Source organism: Lampetra fluviatilis, chromosome 56, assembly GCF_964198595.1.
Source record: "Lampetra fluviatilis chromosome 56, kcLamFluv1.1, whole genome shotgun sequence".
Lineage (NCBI taxonomy): Eukaryota > Metazoa > Chordata > Hyperoartia > Petromyzontiformes > Petromyzontidae > Lampetra > Lampetra fluviatilis.
Genome location: NC_136330.1, coordinates 2,460,447 through 2,478,180, shown reverse-complemented (window position 1 = coordinate 2,478,180; position 17,734 = coordinate 2,460,447). Strand labels below are relative to the sequence as shown.

At 51.6% G+C, this 17,734-nt stretch overlaps 2 protein-coding genes across 4 annotated transcripts in view; both read left to right on the top strand.

Moving 5' to 3' along the window:
- The window catches only part of LOC144950075 (RNA-binding protein FXR1-like), a 37,017-nt gene extending 28,396 nt beyond the window's left edge, over window positions 1-8,621 (top strand). For both annotated transcript variants that reach the window (XM_078880083.1, XM_078880082.1), the window contains exons 12-16: window positions 535-772; window positions 1,251-1,394; window positions 2,042-2,230; window positions 6,437-6,525; window positions 7,305-8,621. In XM_078880083.1, the coding sequence (XP_078736209.1) occupies window positions 535-772; window positions 1,251-1,394; window positions 2,042-2,230; window positions 6,437-6,525; window positions 7,305-7,544 (900 nt within the window). In that variant the 3' untranslated portion in view covers window positions 7,545-8,621. The remainder of the gene's footprint in view (window positions 1-534; window positions 773-1,250; window positions 1,395-2,041; window positions 2,231-6,436; window positions 6,526-7,304) is intronic.
- Window positions 8,622-11,687: 3,066 nt separating this feature from the next.
- Window positions 11,688-17,734, top strand: part of LOC144950074 (growth arrest-specific protein 6-like) — a 30,539-nt gene continuing 24,492 nt past the window's right edge. For both annotated transcript variants that reach the window (XM_078880080.1, XM_078880079.1), the window contains exon 1: window positions 11,688-11,828. In XM_078880080.1, the coding sequence (XP_078736206.1) occupies window positions 11,732-11,828 (97 nt within the window). In that variant the 5' untranslated portion in view covers window positions 11,688-11,731. The remainder of the gene's footprint in view (window positions 11,829-17,734) is intronic.

Sequence of the window (17,734 nt, the reverse complement as noted above, 5' to 3'; positions counted from 1 at the left end):
TGCATACTTTTGTGTGTTTATTACTTTTAAGTTTGATCTTGAGTATTGCTATTGCTGGTTAATTCTTAATGTGTTGGTTTACATTATTTCTGAGATCAACTGAATGTGAATGAATGGTATAGATTTATTGTTGTTTTTCTTTCCAATTTTCTTTCACTTTCATTCCATCTCAGACCATTAGTCAATCCTCTTCATGCTCTTAAATATCCTCTTTGTTGTTTCCACTGTGAGGCCCTACTCCTGCGATTGAAGTGGGCACGTCGCATCGATGGTAGTCACATTCGTGACCAACGGCTTTCTTATAACTCCCTTTTAACTATAATACTCTCATAACCGATGAAATCTGCTCGTGTGCGGGTACAAGATCGGATTGTGATGTCGCGGGACGTTGAGAGATGCCAACAGGAGGCGGAGGCCTCTCGCCCAGCTGGGGGATAGATAACCGCCAGCGATGGCGACAACGTTATATCGTCGATTGCGCGAACGCTGTCGGCCTCACGCCCCGCGTCTCGCCCCGCGTCTCGCCATGCGCAGGAGGTGGAGGAGCTGCGCATGGAGCGGCTGCAGATCGACGAGCAGCTCCGTCAGATCGGGCTGGGCTCTCGCTCGGCACTGCTGGGCGGCCGTCCCGGCGAGCGCGAGCGGCCCGACGCCCCCGCCGGGCCCGCTGCCGCCGCCGCTGACGACTCGGCGCCACCGGGGGGCCCGACACGCGGGGGCCGCTCGTACCTGGGCCGCGGGCGCGGCAGAAAGGCCTACAACTCCGGATACGGTGAGGACGCCCAAGCGCCGTGTGGCTTCGATGCTTTTCAAACCCGAGGGTGAAACGTTTCGTGCGTCAGCTTTGTCCATTTCTCTGTAAACGGGGGGGTAGTTCGTTCACTGTCCTAGAGACGATCCAGCACGAACAAAACTTGGGTTATGTACGTATCTTGGAATTGTCTCGCACCGCACGTAGCCAACCGCGCTAATCGGAGGTGTGGAGACGGACAACAAACTAAACCCAAAAAGCATTTCTAAAGAGATGAGTTTTCAATCTAGATTTATAAAGTTGATTTGTCAAAGGGTTTTTCCGCAACAGCCCATGGCGAGCAGAGCCAATATCCGAGCACAGTTGTGTCATCACGGACTATTGGAGTACTTCTTCCATGATGCCGATTGTGACAATGACGACAGTTACAATGACAATGTTCTCTAATTGCTGGCCCCATCCCATCCCCCTCCCACCGCGACCGCCGCTTCGTAAAAAGGAACCAACTCCGAGCACTCGAACGCGTCCGAGACGGAGTCTGAGAGACGGGACGAGCCGCGGGGCCGCGGGGGCCCAGCGCGCGGCAGGGGCAGCGCCCCCACGGCGCGAGGTGGGGCGGCACGGGGAGCCGCCTTTGCCCAAGGTACACGGCACTCAGTGTTCAACGCGGGCACGGGGGAGTCCCCGCGGTTGAGGCTTCCGTTGGTTGGGAGAAGCCGATGAGATCAAATGGTGCCTGGACGGAGGAGGGCAAAGCCCCGCCGTGAGACTGCCTGTAGCTCGCACAAAGCGGTTTTTGTAAAGAATTATTGAGGGTAACAGATATTTGACCAAATTCAACCACCGAGCATTAAACGTTGGGTTCGACTGCTTTACGAGATCGCAGAGGTAACTCTGTGATAGCCGCTTCCATGGTCCTATCTCAGACATGGAAAGAACATCTTCTTGGTTCTTTCGGTAAAGTCACGTAGAAGGGAAATAATAAAAAATAAAACATAATAAAATAATAATATTACGTTTTATTTTTATTATTTCCCTTCTACGTGACTACCGAAAGAACCAAGAAGATGAATCCCTGCAGTCACGAAAGCTTTAAATCGAAATGGAAAGAACACTTGTGAATATTTATTTTTAAAGGTTGTATCTTTTAGAGTGGCAGAAAAACTTGAAACCTGTCCTTAGGACGGTCGGCTTCCTGGCTCGTGCATGACCAGCTCTCTGGCGCCGCGTCGCGGTTTCGTGAATTAACGCGCGTGCACACCCTGCCCCCCTCGCCCCCTCCACGCTTAGGGGGAAAGGAGACGGCGGGCGCCAACTCGCTGGGATTCGCCGAGGACGCTGAGCGGGCGGGCGACACGGACGGCAGCGACGCGTGGCCCCGGCCGCGGCGGAAGCAGTCCCGCAGGCGGCGCACGGACGAGGACGCCGTGGTCATCGACTCGGTCAGCGAGTCCGACACCACCTCGGTCAACGGCAACGGTGAGCGTCTTTCGGCTCGGCAAATGGGGTGTGATTTGAAAGACCGCCGAACGTATTCAAAGTTGCGTCGTTCAGTTTTATCGTTGCGCAGTGGCAATATGGTCCAGGAGCTCGATGCCAATGTCGAGGTCTGCTGCTGGCAACGACGAGAGGGCTTCAGGAGAGAGAGTTTCTGTTGATTTGCTGTTCCTTCTCCATAGAAGGAGCGCAAACGATAGTGGTATTTACTCTGCTACGGTTGCATGGTCACAATCGCACTGCTGTGCCTTGTCTGTAAAGTTACGTCGTTACATTATTTCCAACGATGCTTTGTAGACGTGCAAGAATGCGTCAGTTCTTCTATTAAAATCGCAGGAGGATATTTTTTTTCGTGCTAAACGATCGAGTAATTGTTACGTGTGGACGAAGAGCGCGTGCAAATCTTTAACGACGACACGGCAGTCTTGAGATCACAGAGTCGACGCAAAAAATAAGATGCTCGCTCTATGTACCGTAGGCCAGCTGTCTGCGTTAACAGCACGCGGCCTAATATTTACAAAACAAAGACTTTCAATTTTTATTTCGATTTAAAGCTTTCGTGACTGCAGGGATTCATCTTCTTGGTTCTTTCGGTAAAGTCACGTAGAAGGGAGATAATAAAATAATAAAAATAAAACATAATAAAATAATTCTCACGACGTTTCTGCCACAATGCAAGCAGCCGTCCTCAGGTGGAGAACAGGTCTGTTCTCCACCTGAAGACGGCTGCTTGCGTTGTGGCCGAAACGTCGTGAGAATTATTTTATTATGTTTTATTTTTATTATTTTCCTTCTACGTGACTTTACCGAAAGAACCAAGAAAAAGACTTTCAACTCAAAATAGTATTAGCCCGACCCATTCATGCTGCGTTATAAACACGTGGCCACCGAGCGGACAGGGAGGAGGGGGGAGGAGCCCATCGAGTCCCATAAAACACAGAGGGGGACCAACGGGCCATCGTTCTGTGGCCATTCCTGGGCCTGCGAGGAGGGGGGGGCAGCCTTTCAATGGCCGTGCGAGCAAGGCACGCGATCTGTCGAGGGTGTAAACGGCGGCGGTGAGAGGTTTGCCCGACGGCGTTCACGACCTCCAGACGAGGGAGAGGAGCCGTCGCGGAACAAGAGACGGAACAGGAGCGCTCGCCGGAGAATGCCTGGGCCCAGCTCGCCGAGCCTGGAGAGGCAGCCAGGTAGTCGGGGGAGAGACGCCGTAGACGCTACGTGCGTGCGTGCGTGCGTGCTAACCCAAGGGGGTTCTCAACTCGGTGGTCCCGGCATTCCCGATCCCCCTTTACACAGCCGCGATCAAAATCTCACTTCATGGACGGCCACGCGGCAACACCGTACAGACTCGCAGTCCAACTCCGGCGGGTCGGCGGGCACGCGGTTTTGTTGTTTGAGAAGTGATTTGTTTGTTTTACTGGCGACCGCAAATGACTGACACTGCCCATCGCCTCCTGGCTTGGCCACACCTCTTTCACCATGGCGGAGGGAACTTCCATAACAACCTGAGCCGCTTCAGTAATTATAGGATCTGTATGGCTTACAAATAATCATTATCAATGGGCATTGTGGGTAAAATAAATTATTATAGAAGCGTGCTGTCCTTCCACATATATATATAAAGATAACATTTTTAGTGTGGTGTTTCTGGAACAATATTGTCCAGCAGCATTTGCTTATGCGGAAAAATCCTGATCTGGTTTCGACTTTCTGAGTTTCATCAGGAAGGACGGGCTTGCTCAAGAAATGCTGCTTGGCTGATGGATGTTCCATGCAGAAACAAAATAATGCGCGGTTATCGCTACCGCTAGATGATAACGCAGGAAGGGTACATGTAGGCCAGGAACACAGTAATTCCTCCTTTAACGCGGTAGTAGATGCGTTCCTGAAAAGTACTGCATTTAGCGAAAACCGCATTTGGCGAAAACAATTTCCCCACAAATAATGTAAAGATAAAGTTTGCCGAGATACGATTTACTACACAAACAGTAAGGTGGTGAGACAGAACTGGGGTACGTTGCCACGTACTGTATCACTCCGCTCAGCCACGCAGCTCAAGAAAGTAGTTGGTCGTTCGACCGCTCAAAAACTGCGTTATAATGGGGTGTGCGCATTCTGCGTTGTGACAACGCGTTGTAGTGTAAACACCGCGCATTCAGCGAGGACCTCCCGTACTTGTCATGTTACAAAGCTCATCATTAGACCTCCTTTGCCAGCACCAAAATATAATAATAGGGTTTTTCCCCTTTTTTCTGGCAACAAAACTGAAACCTTTTTACGAGGGTTCATGTCTGCATTATCCACAATACTTGCAGTCAAAATGCAAACAAAAACACACACTATGATAATATATGCATTGTCCTTGAAACTGATTGGTCCACACCAAGGGACGGCTTTCTTTCAAGGGACGGCTTTCTTTCAGCTTCAGGTGTGACCCCCTGTTGAGAACTCTTTCACTGAAACCCGCATGGTGAACTTGAAACAGGGAAACACAAACGTTAACTTTATCGAGGTGGTTTTAAGCTGTTCATTTGGTGAAATGCTTGTGTGTGCCGTGTTCATGTACTAACTTTTTTGAGCGTGATAACTGCATGTTGTTGTGAAAGCGGCATGTTGTTGGCCATAATAACATTAGTTTGCCCTAGAAGCGTGGCAGCTTCAAGATGTCTTTTGCAGGAGGTTCTTGCCTTTGGGATATTTGGCTAGATTAGTCGGATTTATTTCAAAGAATATTTGAGTGGCATTTTTTTTTAGTTGTGTGCACTTGCTGAGCAACAGGCCCCAAGGCCATAAACCACCCAAACGGCCAGCAATAAACAGCACGGTCAAAAGTTGTGTAACGGGTAAAAGACGATGAGATAAAATTCCAAAGGTGAGGGAAGTGTTGTGACCTGTAAATGTGGTGGTTGAACACGGTGTAGATGGTGCTACCCGAGTCCTCGGCGGTTGCCAAACAAATACATTATAAGGTCGCACTCAATACAATTTGTTGTCCTTCCACCACACCTCAGATTAGCACGGTTGGCTTCCCTACGGTGCGAAAGAAGTTCAACATACAACATGGGTGGATATGAGTAGAGGGCAAATTCTGCTATCCACTACCCTCTAATCCCCAACGCAATTCATTTGGGCGGTGGTGGAGTTGGTCCAATCGAGACTGACGCAAGGGTGCTGTCCTTTCGTTGGCGTCAAATCGGCAAGCCTTCGCTAGACTTTCGCACCTCTGATTAGCGCGGTTTGCTACGTACGGCGCGAAAGACGTTCAACATGCATGTTGGGCACTGAGCGCCGCAACGATGTCGCCATTCGTTAGCGACGGTTGACGGGGCGACACGGCTGCGCCGTTGTGGTTGTGCGTCGAACGTTAACACGTGCGGGCACGCGCGTGTGTGTGGTGTGTTGAAGTAGTTTGCTGATGGGCGACTCCGTCGTTTGAATAATAACAAACGCTTGTTCCAGGGCGGTTGGAGGAGCGGTGCGAGGTGGTGCATGCCGTTTGAGCGCCATTGTCGCTGTGCCGTAATTGTGCATGTTCATAACGTTGCACTGTTGTTGTAATGCTGCAAGGACTTCTCAGTTTTTGGTTTCAGACTTTAAAATATATATAGAATTGGCGACTTTACACTTCAGTTATCTTTGAATTTTAGAAAGTAAACATTTTTTGGGTAAGCTGAATTTTTGTTGAAAGTTACTGTATCGTCTGCTTGCTGCGCTGCTCTTACGCATCGATACGCGTCGATCTTTAAGCCTTGCGATTCACGCATCGAATCGCGTATCCGTCGCATTCAATGGGTCAACGTAACCTCTGCAGCCACGAGATGGCGCTGCTACATTCACCAGGGCTCAAAATAAACCTGCTATTGAATTAACTTGCAACCCTCAGTGTGGAGACAAGTCATCATCACATCTCTCGGGGGGGGGCGGGGGGTGGAGAAACGTGACAATCCCATCCCTACCATTCGCACACTTTACACGGGCGCTTACAAAAAAGTTGCAAATGAGCTATCCTGCTCTACGTGCATAATTAGTGCAGGGTTTTGTTGGGGGCAAAGGGTGTGCGACATTTAGATGACCCTTGGGCGCAGGATTTTTTGTGCCCCGCCATGGTCTGAATCCCACAAGTATTATCTTAATGTTGTTGTGTTTTTCACCACCCCCTGCCCCCCCCCCGCCACCTCCGTGCAGTGACTGTGGCAGATTACATTTCAAGGGCCGAGTCTCAGAGCAGACAGTTGCCACCACCCGCTGATTCTGGAAAGGCCCCTAACGCACAGGTAAGTTCTCATTCATTGCCCAGGAGCTGTGGGTGGATGAATCCTCACGGTCAGAATTGACCAGGTGGTTCATAGAGGTTCATGTAATGCCTTTTGCTAAAACAGTAGTGTGTGAGAATTACAACAGGGGGAAAAAACACGCATAACAGCATTCTTTATATCCAGCTCGCATCATTTGGTATTATTGTTGAGATTTTGTTTGCAAATTGTGCGGTTTTGTGTAATGAAGTCATCGGGCCTAAAGGATGTAATCGTCCAAAATAATGAACCCGGCGACCTGAGTTCGCTTCTCGGCCATGGTTGACATCGCTCGTGAATGATTCCAGAACCTGTCCGATCGCCTCTCTTCACGAACCCGCACAGACCAGCGTCGTGAAAGTATAGTGGTGCCACAGTGACGAGATGTTTTCTACCTCGCCTGCTATACAAGAGGTGGTGACGGTTTCGATCCCGACCCCTGACACCTGCTGTTTATTGGGAGTTTGCGTGTCGCTCTCCCCGTGATCGCGTGGATCTTTCTCCGGGTCCTCCGGTTTTTCCCTTCACATTCAGAATCAACATCACGCGTTTTAGAGTAGTTGGCCGCTATAAATGTTCACACGATAGGCCACATTGTTAAGCGACAGCTCAAGTGGGCCTTACCTAGTTTGGTTTAGTAAAAATACGAACAAACCCTGTACACGCTGTGGGAAGAGAGGCTGTTGTTATCCAGCAGTGGCAGGACCATGCTGCTGTCAGCTCCCGAGTCTGAACGTGTGCGCTGCGTTGCCCCCGCTCAGGACCGCGCCGGCGCCATCGCCGCCGGCGCTGCGGAGCGCGGAGACGCCGCGCCAAAACCTCCCGGCGCTGCGGTGAACGGCGCCAGCAAGCAGCTGCAGCAAAGAGGATCCAGGGAGCGAGGGGCCAGGAGGGGAGACAAGTTTGAGGGGAAGGTTGAGACAGCTGCCCCAGCAGTAGCAGCGGCGGCAGCTGCAGCTGCGGCAGCCACCAAAACCGTGATGCTTAATGGCACCGACTAGAGGAGAGATACAGAGAGAAAAAAGAGAGAGAGATGAAACAAAAGATGACATTGTAATTCAAACCGTTGTTGCAGTTGTTTTTCACCCCTGAAATTTCCGTCTTTGAGAAATGCAGTACGAAGGTGAACCCTGCAAGAAAAAAAAAACCGAGTCATTGGTTTTTAAGACGTGTCCGTTTTTTTGTACTTCTAAAAAAAAAATACCTTCTTTTTTTAAATTGAAACAAGCAATCCACGTGAGGAGTGCCTTGTGGAGGAAAAAAAATAAGTATATAAGGAATTAATATACAGATGTATATTGTTAAGAAACTACTACTACTAATAAATTAACAAGTAGGGGGGATGTAGGCTGGCATTTCGGCGATGCTGCTTCGCTATGGGACGTGCGAAGAAATAAAAAACAAAACCTTTGTCGCGGGAAAACAGTGACGCTCAAGAAGGACTTTGTAAAAAAAAAAAATGTGCTGTATGATGTTGCATGTTACATTTCTCATTCTATCCGGCACGGTGTTTTTGTTACCTTTCGGGGGGGCGGCGGCGGCACGGGGCGAGGGGGCGGGAGGCGCGCGGCCTCTTGTGGATGCTGAGATTGCGAACGACGACGTTTTAAGTGACAATTGTAAAGCGAAAGGCCCGCGCGCAACGCACGGTCAAGTTGCAAGAGGGGGGTGGTACGGTGGAGAGAGAGAGAGTTCCGTGCGCGGCGGACTTGTTGCGTTTTTTGCGCCAGGATTTAGTTTCGCCACGGAGGAAGAGAGAAGGACGGATCGCCCGCCAACTTGGTTGGTCCTTCACCCGCCCCGGGTCGGGCAGCAAAAAAGAAAACGGAGGAAGAGAGAGAGAGAGTCTCTCGTTGAGGTGTTGAGGTGGTCGGCCACGAAGCGATGAGCTCCGGGGGAGTCCTGGTGGCACGTGGGGGTGGGGGGGTTAGCGCGTTGTAATAGTAACGACGAGCATTGACTGGGAACGAACGAGAGATTTGAAAATCGCGTGACGAGTGATTCTGTCCCTTACGTTTTGGTTTTTTTTGTCAACTGTTATTATTGAGAATTAAATTACATTGCTTTTTAAAACCAAACTGAGCGTTTTTCAGTCGTTTTTTTTCCTCTTCGCACAAAATATACACGGAAAGTTTTGGTGGAGTTTTTGTTGTTTGTATGTTTTAGTTTTACAATCGCCAAGTGAAAAAGTAAAAGAAAAGCAAGTGGCTTAGTGGGAGCGAGCTTTGCTCGGTGTGCTCGTACCTGACGCACGGGGGTGGTGGTGAGATGCAGACTCCGGGACAGAGGTTCGCGGTTCGAATCTCGCGACCGCCCTGCGTAATACTTTAATACTGCGGAGTGCATCATTAGACCTCCTTTGCCAGTACCAAAATATAATAATAGGGGTTTCCCCCTTTTTTCTGGCAACAAAACTGCAACCTTTTTACAAGGATTCATGTCTGCATTAACCACAATACTTGCAGTCAAAATGCAAACAAAAAACACGATATATGCATTGTCCTTGAAACTGATTGGTCCACACCAAGGGACGGCTTTCTTTTGAGCCTCGACACAATTGCGTTCACCATAAAAGGCACGCGCCTTCGCAGTGCACGCCAAAGCATCCCGTGATGTCATTCGCTAAGGGCATGCCGTGGTGCGCTGGTGGTCTGAATAAAATACGGAAGAAAATGTACCCGCTAATTACTCAATTGCGATTACACGCAACAATGAATTGCAAAAACTTGGCAGGAACCTTCTGAAAACGAGTCGTGAGACTGGGCGAGGCCTTTCCTGGGTGATCGAGCGTCTTTAAGAAACTTGTTCCTGCCTTCAACAGCTATGATTCTGCCGCAGCTGTGCGATGATTTATTTGGTTAATTTCCAAAGTGCAGGCTGCTGTACAGTGGCAGTCATAGAAGCTGCAAACTCTGAAATTACAGACCAATAATTGTTTCCGTTGAAATGCTTCCGCAAATTGGCTCTTAGACACATCTAAAATTCAGCAAGTCACGTCAACTTTAAACGTAGGTTTTTGCGTAGCCAATACAATTGATCCATTTGTTGGCTTTGTGCCAAATTTCATGTCAACCCTCCACCACAAGATTGTCCTGATTACAAATATATATAATGCAATGAAGATTATTCGTTGAAATAAGATGATTTTTTTTTATTAACGTGACAATCGTGTCGATTAGCACGGTTGGCTACGTAGGGCGTGAAAGAAGTTCAACAAACATGACGAGGATTCTGGCGTGAAACTGCCGCCAGGTAGCCCAACCCACGAGCCACGTGTGCATCGAGTAACGCGATTGTATGGACACATTTGCTTTTTGTTTTGCATTTTCAGAATCCTTCATACTGGAGGAATCCGATGAGCTCTCAAAAACTTGTTTCTACAAACACTACAAAACCATGGTTGCAGTTAATCGTAAAAAAAATCTCCCAAACGCAGACAGAACACTAAACCATCTACATCCAACCAGGCAAAGCCCACGGAGGTATTAATTTATTTTTCAAAAGCGACCTGGCCACAAATAGCCCTGCAAAGTCTATTTATCATTTGGACATCATACGCATGAATGCTATTGATTAACATTCGGTAAGGGGATCGATTCTAAGAATACCATGAGCGTCACGCGAGAGGCAAGTGTTTGGGAATTACACCCAATTCTCATCACGCTTTTCACTATTACCGTTGTGTTTAAAACCTGGACAGTTCACACTTCATATATAGACTAGCTTTACTACCCGGCTTCGCCCGGGACTTGGATTCACCACGCCCGGCCGCCTTTATCTTCCCAGTGGCGATGTTCACACACCACACCAGTTACTCGTTTGAGGCTGAGTCGACCTAGGGGAGGCCCAGGAGCAGTTCAAATAATCGTCACCGGTGGTGGCCGTGAGCGGGAATCGAACTCGGGTCGCCGGGTGCACAGCGCGCTAACCACGACACGACAATGCGTTTCGCTTCCACATGCGCGGGTGACATGACATATGTGACGTCACAGCTCATTCGCCGTGCACAAAAATATGCATTATTGAGCCCCCCCCCCCCCCAAAATACAAAAGTGTATTTTTAGAATTTTTTGCATGGTGTACTGTCTGGAAAGTACCCACATGGCAAATTTCAAGTTTGTTGCACGTCGGGAAGTACGCTAAACATTTTGAACAGACACATAATCACACATTTCCCTTTTATATACAATATATAGATTTCGATTTAAAGCTTTCGTGACTTCAGACGCTGTCTTTCCGACAGTCCTGTTCTTCACCTGAGGACGGCTGCTTGCGTTGTGGCCGAAACGTCGTGAGAATTGTATTTTATTATGTTATATTTTTATTATTTTATTATTTCCCTTCTACGTGACTTTATCGAAAGAACCAAGAAGAAGTATATAGATTGATTTTATTTCAGCCTGGCCACCATTTAGTGCAAATTTTGGTTGAGCCTGGTTCGTACTGGGACAGGTGACCACCACCAGAGCTGCCACGTGCTGTCGACACGGGTCTGCGAGGTGTGGCCATTAGATGGTCGGACCGAGTGTCACCCGCCCTCGTATACTATACTAAATACGTTTATTTCACCAGGTATGGCTTATTGAACTATATAGCTCTTTTTTTCAGAAGCGACCTGGCTATCATAAATGATCACTCAAAGAAGTGGCTTATCGTGTATTGTGTTATAGTAGCAGCCAAACACTCAGGGAGAAAAATATATATAGCGTAACCAAAACAAGGGGGTGGGTGGTGGGGGTAACGTGATTGTACAAAATATCATGCGTGAGTGTTTCCCAATAAAAAAAAATTAAGGCTCAACAACAACAAAATGGGCTGAACATGATGGGCACACACAAATCGGGAGAGCCCGCGCGTGCACGTTTCACTCGATTCTGTGTCCTAAGGAGGTGTTCTGATGAACCGACAGACAGCAGCAGCGGCAGCAGCAGCTGCGTGTGTCCTGCGGTTTGTTTGTGTGTGTGTAGCCGTCACGGCAGGGCACAGAGGACAATGTTTACTTTGATGGTGATCGGCCACAAAATGTTATAAAAAAAAATTCGGTTTACTGACCCCCCCCTTGCCTCGTCCCTCCCACCTCCTCTTGTGCAAAATAAAGAAATAATGCATTTTGGGGTTTTAAACAAACAACAAGCGGAGAGATTTCGAACTCCCCCCCCCATCACCGTTTCACGGATTTTTTTTTAAAATGTCGGCCAGCGTTCTGCTGCTGCTGCTGCTTTGCCTCCTTCATCCCTGTCTGGGCAGGACCTCTTCCTCCTCCTCCTCGTCGTTCTCCCCCCCGAGTAAGTGCCCCCGCGGCGACCATCACCTCTTCGCTCGAGGCTTTTCACGTTCGTTGCAGTGTCGGCTGTGACGCGGGTCACGACCCCCTTTTGTGCGAAACTTCGCGATGGGAAAATTGTCACGAGAGTGGGGAGGGCCGGATTGAGTTTAATAGGGGGGGTAGCTGGTGTGGTGATGGAGGGGGGGGGGGGTAGCTGGTGTGGTGATGGAGGGGGGGGGTAGCTGGTGTGGTGATGGAGGGGGGTAGTAGCTGGTGTGGTGATGGAGGGGGGGGGGGGTAGCTGGTGTGGTGATGGAGGGGGGGTAGTAGCTGGTGTGGTGATGGAGGGGGGGGTAGCTGGTGTGGTGATGGAGGGGGGGGTAGCTGGTGTGGTGATGGAGGGGGGGTAGCTGGTGTGGTGATGGAGGGGGGGGTAGTAGCTGGTGTGGTGATGGAGGGGGGGGTAGCTGGTGTGGTGATGGAGGGGGGGGGGTAGCTGGTGTGGTGATGGGGGGGGGTAGCTGGTGTGGTGATGGGGGGGTAGCTGGTGTAGTGATGGGGGGGGTAGCTGGTATGGTGATGGAGGGGGGGGTAGCTGGTGTGGTGATGGAGGGGGGGGTAGCTGGTGTGGTGATGGAGGGGGGGGTAGCTGGTATGGTGATGGAGGGGGGGGGTAGTAGCTGGTATGGTGATGGGGGGGGGGGTAGTAGCTGGTGTGGTGATGGGGGGCGGGGTAGTAGCTGGTGTGGTGATGGGGGGCGGGGTAGTAGCTGGTATGGTGATGGGGGGGGGGTAGCTGGTGTGGTGATGGGGGGCGGGGTAGTAGCTGGTGTGGTGATGGGGGGGATAGTAGCTGGTGTGGTGATGGGGGGCGGGGTAGTAGCTGGTGTGGTGATGGGGGGGGGGGGTGGTAGCTGGTGTGGTGATGGGGGGCGGGGGTAGTAGCTGGTGTGGTGATGGGGGGCGGGGTAGTAGCTGGTGTGGTGATGGGGGGGGGGGTAGTAGCTGGTGTGGTGATGGGGGGCGGGGTAGTAGCTGGTGTGGTGATGGGGGGGCGGGGTAGTAGCTGGTGTGGTGATGGGGGGGGGGTAGTAGCTGGTGTGGTGATGGGGGGCGGGGTAGTAGCTGGTGTGGGGATGGGGGGGGGGTAGCTGGTGTGGTGATGGAGGGGGTAGTAGCTGGTGTGGTGATGGGGGGGGGGGGGTAGTAGCTGGTGTGGTGATGGGGGGGGGTAGTAGCTGGTGTGGTGATGGGGTAGTAGCTGGTGTAGTGATGGGGGGGGTAGTAGCTGGTGTGGTGATGGGGGGCGGGGTAGTAGCTGGTGTGGTGATGGGGGGGGGTAGTAGCTGGTGTGGTGATGGGGTAGTAGCTGGTGTAGTGATGGGGGGGGTAGTAGCTGGTGTGGTGATGGGGGGGGTAGCTGGTGTGGTGATGGGGGGGTAGTAGCTGGTGTGGTGATGGAGGGGGGGGGTAGTAGCTGGTATAGTGATGGGGGGGGTAGTAGCTGGTGTGGTGATGGGGGGGGGGGTAGTAGCTGGTATAGTGATGGGGGGGTAGTAGCTGGTGTGGTGATGGGGGGGGGGGTAGTAGCTGGTATAGTGATGGGGGGGTAGTAGCTGGTGTGGTGATGGGGGGGGGGGTAGTAGCTGGTATAGTGATGGGGGGGTAGTAGCTGGTGTAGTGATGGGGGGGTAGTAGCTGGTGTAGTGATGGGGGGGGGGGGTAGTAGCTGGTGTGGTGATGGGGTAGTAGCTGGTGTAGTGATGGGGGGGGGGGTAGTAGCTGGTGTGGTGATGGGGGGGGGGTAGTAGCTGGTGTGGTGATGGGGGGGGGGTAGCTGGTGTGGTGATGGGGGGTAGTAGCTGGTGTGGTGATGGGGGGGGGTAGTAGCTGGTGTGGTGATGGGGGGGGGGTAGTAGCTGGTGTGGTGATGGGGGGGGGTAGTAGCTGGTGTGGTGATGGGGGGGGGGTAGCTGGTGTGGTGATGGGGGGTAGTAGCTGGTGTGGTGATGGGGGGTAGTAGCTGGTATAGTGATGGGGGGGTAGTAGCTGGTGTGGTGATGGGGGGGGGGGTAGTAGCTGGTATAGTGATGGGGGGGTAGTAGCTGGTGTGGTGATGGGGGGGGGGGTAGTAGCTGGTATAGTGATGGGGGGGGTAGTAGCTGGTGTAGTGATGGGGGGGGTAGTAGCTGGTGTAGTGATGGGGGGGGTAGTAGCTGGTGTAGTGATGGGGGGGGTAGTAGCTGGTGTAGTGATGGGGGGGGGGTAGTAGCTGGTGTAGTGATGGGGGGGGTAGTAGCTGGTGTAGTGATGGGGGGGGTAGTAGCTGGTGTAGTGATGGGGGGGGTAGTAGCTGGTGTAGTGATGGGGGGGGTAGTAGCTGGTGTAGTGATGGGGGGGGGTAGTAGCTGGTGTAGTGATGGGGGGGGGTAGTAGCTGGTGTAGTGATGGGGGGGGTAGTAGCTGGTGTAGTGATGGGGGGGGTAGTAGCTGGTGTAGTGATGGGGGGGGTAGTAGCTGGTGTGGTGATGGGGGGGGGTAGTAGCTGGTGTAGTGATGGGGGGGGTAGTAGCTGGTGTAGTGATGGGGGGGGTAGTAGCTGGTGTAGTGATGGGGGGGGTAGTAGCTGGTGTGGTGATGGGGGGGGGTAGTAGCTGGTGTGGTGATGGGGGGGGGTAGTAGCTGGTGTAGTGATGGGGGGGGGTAGTAGCTGGTGTAGTGATGGGGGGGGGGTAGTAGCTGGTGTGGTGATGGGGGGGGGGTAGTAGCTGGTGTAGTGATGGGGGGGGGTAGTAGCTGGTGTGGTGATGGGGGGGGGGTAGTAGCTGGTGTGGTGATGGGGGGGGGGTAGTAGCTGGTATAGTGATGGGGGGGGTAGTAGCTGGTGTGGTGATGGGGGGGGGGTAGTAGCTGGAGTGGTGATGGGGTAGTAGCTGGTGTGGTGATGGGGGGGGGTAGTAGCTGGTGTGGTGATGGGGGGGGTAGTAGCTGGTGTGGTGATGGGGGGGGGGGTAGTAGCTGGTGTGGTGATGGGGGGGGGGGGTAGTAGCTGGTGTGGTGATGGGGGGGGGTAGTAGCTGGTGTGGTGATGGGGGGGGGGGTAGTAGCTGGTGTGGTGATGGGGTAGTAGCTGGTGTGGTGATGGGGGGGGTAGTAGCTGGTGTGGTGATGGGGGGGGGGTAGTAGCTGGTGTGGTGATGGGGGGGGTAGTAGCTGGTGTGGTGATGGGGGGGGTAGTAGCTGGTGTGGTGATGGGGGGGGGTAGTAGCTGGTGTGGTGATGGGGGGGGTAGTAGCTGGTGTGGTGATGGGGGGGGGTAGTAGCTGGTGTGGTGATGGGGGGGGGTAGTAGCTGGTGTAGTGATGGGGGGGGTAGTAGCTGGTGTGGTGATGGGGTAGTAGCTGGTGTGGTGATGGGGGGGGGGTAGTAGCTGGTGTGGTGATGGGGGGGGGGGTAGTAGCTGGTGTGGTGATGGGGGGGGGGTAGTAGCTGGTGTGGTGATGGGGGGGGTAGTAGCTGGTGTGGTGATGGGGGGGGGGTAGTAGCTGGTGTGGTGATGGGGGGGGGGGTAGTAGCTGGTGTGGTGATGGGGTAGTAGCTGGTGTGGTGATGGGGGGGGGTAGTAGCTGGTGTGGTGATGGGGGGGGTAGTAGCTGGTGTGGTGATGGGGTAGTAGCTGGTGTGGTGATGGGGGGGGGGGTAGTAGCTGGTGTGGTGATGGGGGGGGTAGTAGCTGGTGTGGTGATGGGGTAGTAGCTGGTGTGGTGATGGGGGGGGGTAGTAGCTGGTGTGGTGATGGGGGGGGTAGTAGCTGGTGTGGTGATGGGGGGGGGGTAGTAGCTGGTGTGGTGATGGGGTAGTAGCTGGTGTGGTGATGGGGGGGGGGGTAGTAGCTGGTGTGGTGATGGGGGGGGGGTAGTAGCTGGTGTGGTGATGGGGTAGTAGCTGGTGTGGTGATGGGGGGGGGTAGTAGCTGGTGTGGTGATGGGGGGGGGTAGTAGCTGGTGTAGTGATGGGGGGGGTAGTAGCTGGTGTGGTGATGGGGGGGGGTAGTAGCTGGTGTGGTGATGGGGGGGGGTAGTAGCTGGTGTAGTGATGGGGGGGGTAGTAGCTGGTGTGGTGATGGGGGGGGGTAGTAGCTGGTGTGGTGATGGGGGGGGGTAGTAGCTGGTGTGGTGATGGGGTAGTAGCTGGTGTGGTGATGGGGGGGGGTAGTAGCTGGTGTAGTGATGGGGGGGGTAGTAGCTGGTGTGGTGATGGGGGGGGGGTAGTAGCTGGTGTGGTGATGGGGGGGGGTAGTAGCTGGTGTGGTGATGGGGGGGGGTAGTAGCTGGTGTAGTGATGGGGGGGGGGTAGCTGGTATCGTGATGGAGGGGGGGGGGTAGCTGGTATCGTGCTTAAAATGTTGTGGATTTACTCTCCAACACACCGGATGTGCTGCACTAGTGACGAATTGGCACGTTCTGTTTACGTGACAACCCTTACTAGTTGGCTGTGTCGGGTGGTGGCGGGATTTAACGACACATTTATACATTTACGCGATCTCACCCAAAATAAACCACTATTATGGATGATATTGGTCGCGACAGTCTGCTACGTGTTCATTTATGCTGCCCGCCTTCACCACCCCACACAAACCTGCGTGGTCAAATCATCATCATCATCAACCAGCCACAACCCAAAATAATAATTGGCATTGTTGTGGATAATATCACTAACAAATTAAGTTGACAATTTCTCCTAAATATATCTGTCCATCTCCAGGAAAATTAAAAGTATTTACAGTATGAGACCTCCTTTACCAGTCGCAAAATATAGTAATAGGTTTGAACCCTTTCAACTGGTACAACACTGACACCTTTATACAAGGCATCATGTTTGCAATAACCACAACACAAGCAGTCAAAATGCAAACAAAAAGAAACAACTCTGATAATGATATGCACTGTCCTTGAAGTTGATTGGTCCACACCCGAGACAGCTTTTCTTAGAGCCTAGTCTCCATTGGTGTTGGACCAGATGACGCCAAATGGCGTACAACTCAAAAACAGTGCACTATCAGAGTATTGAGAGCTCGGGGCAAGCATTTACACTATGATACTTCCTTTACCAGTGGCAAAATATAGTAATAGGTTTTTACCCTTTCAAAACTGAACTGACACCTTTATACAAGGCATCCTGTTTGCAATAAGACTAGGCTCTAAGAAAAGCTGTCTCGGGTGTGGACCAATCAACTTCAAGGACAGTGCTTATCATTATCAGAGTTGTTTCTTTTTGTTTGCATTTTGACTGTTTGTGTTGTGGTTATTGCAAACATGATGCCTTGTATAAAGGTGTCAGTTTTGTACCAGTTGAAAGGGTAAAACCTATTACTACAATATTTACAGTACTTGCTCCAATAGCCCCGTTATTTCTATTGAAGGGGGGTGGGGGTCTTGACTTTAACTTTGCAGATGTGGAATCGGGTTGTATTGCTGATACATATTTCATGTCATCCGAAAACAATGTTGAGTTTCAATCGATCCGAAATCATGACTTTGCGGAACAACTTCCATGCGTCTTCTTCTTGGTTCTTTCGGTAAAGTCACGTAGAATGGAAATAATAAAATAATACAAATAAAACATTATAAAATCATTCTCACGACGTTTCGGCCACAACGCAAGCAGCCGTCTTCAGCTGGAAAACAGGTCTGTCGAGAAGGCAGAGTCTACGTGACTTTACCGAAAGAACCAAGAAGATGAATCCCTGCAGTCACGAAAGCTTTAAATCGAAATTCCATACGTCTCTTCACGTTCCTCCAATAGAGGCATCACGTGTCTTGGTGCGACATCACTTTTGCCATCACGAAGAAGACACGTTTCAATTAGTACACGGTCTGTAAATCCGACACGAGATCCTAAATGATCATTTTTAAAAATCAGAAT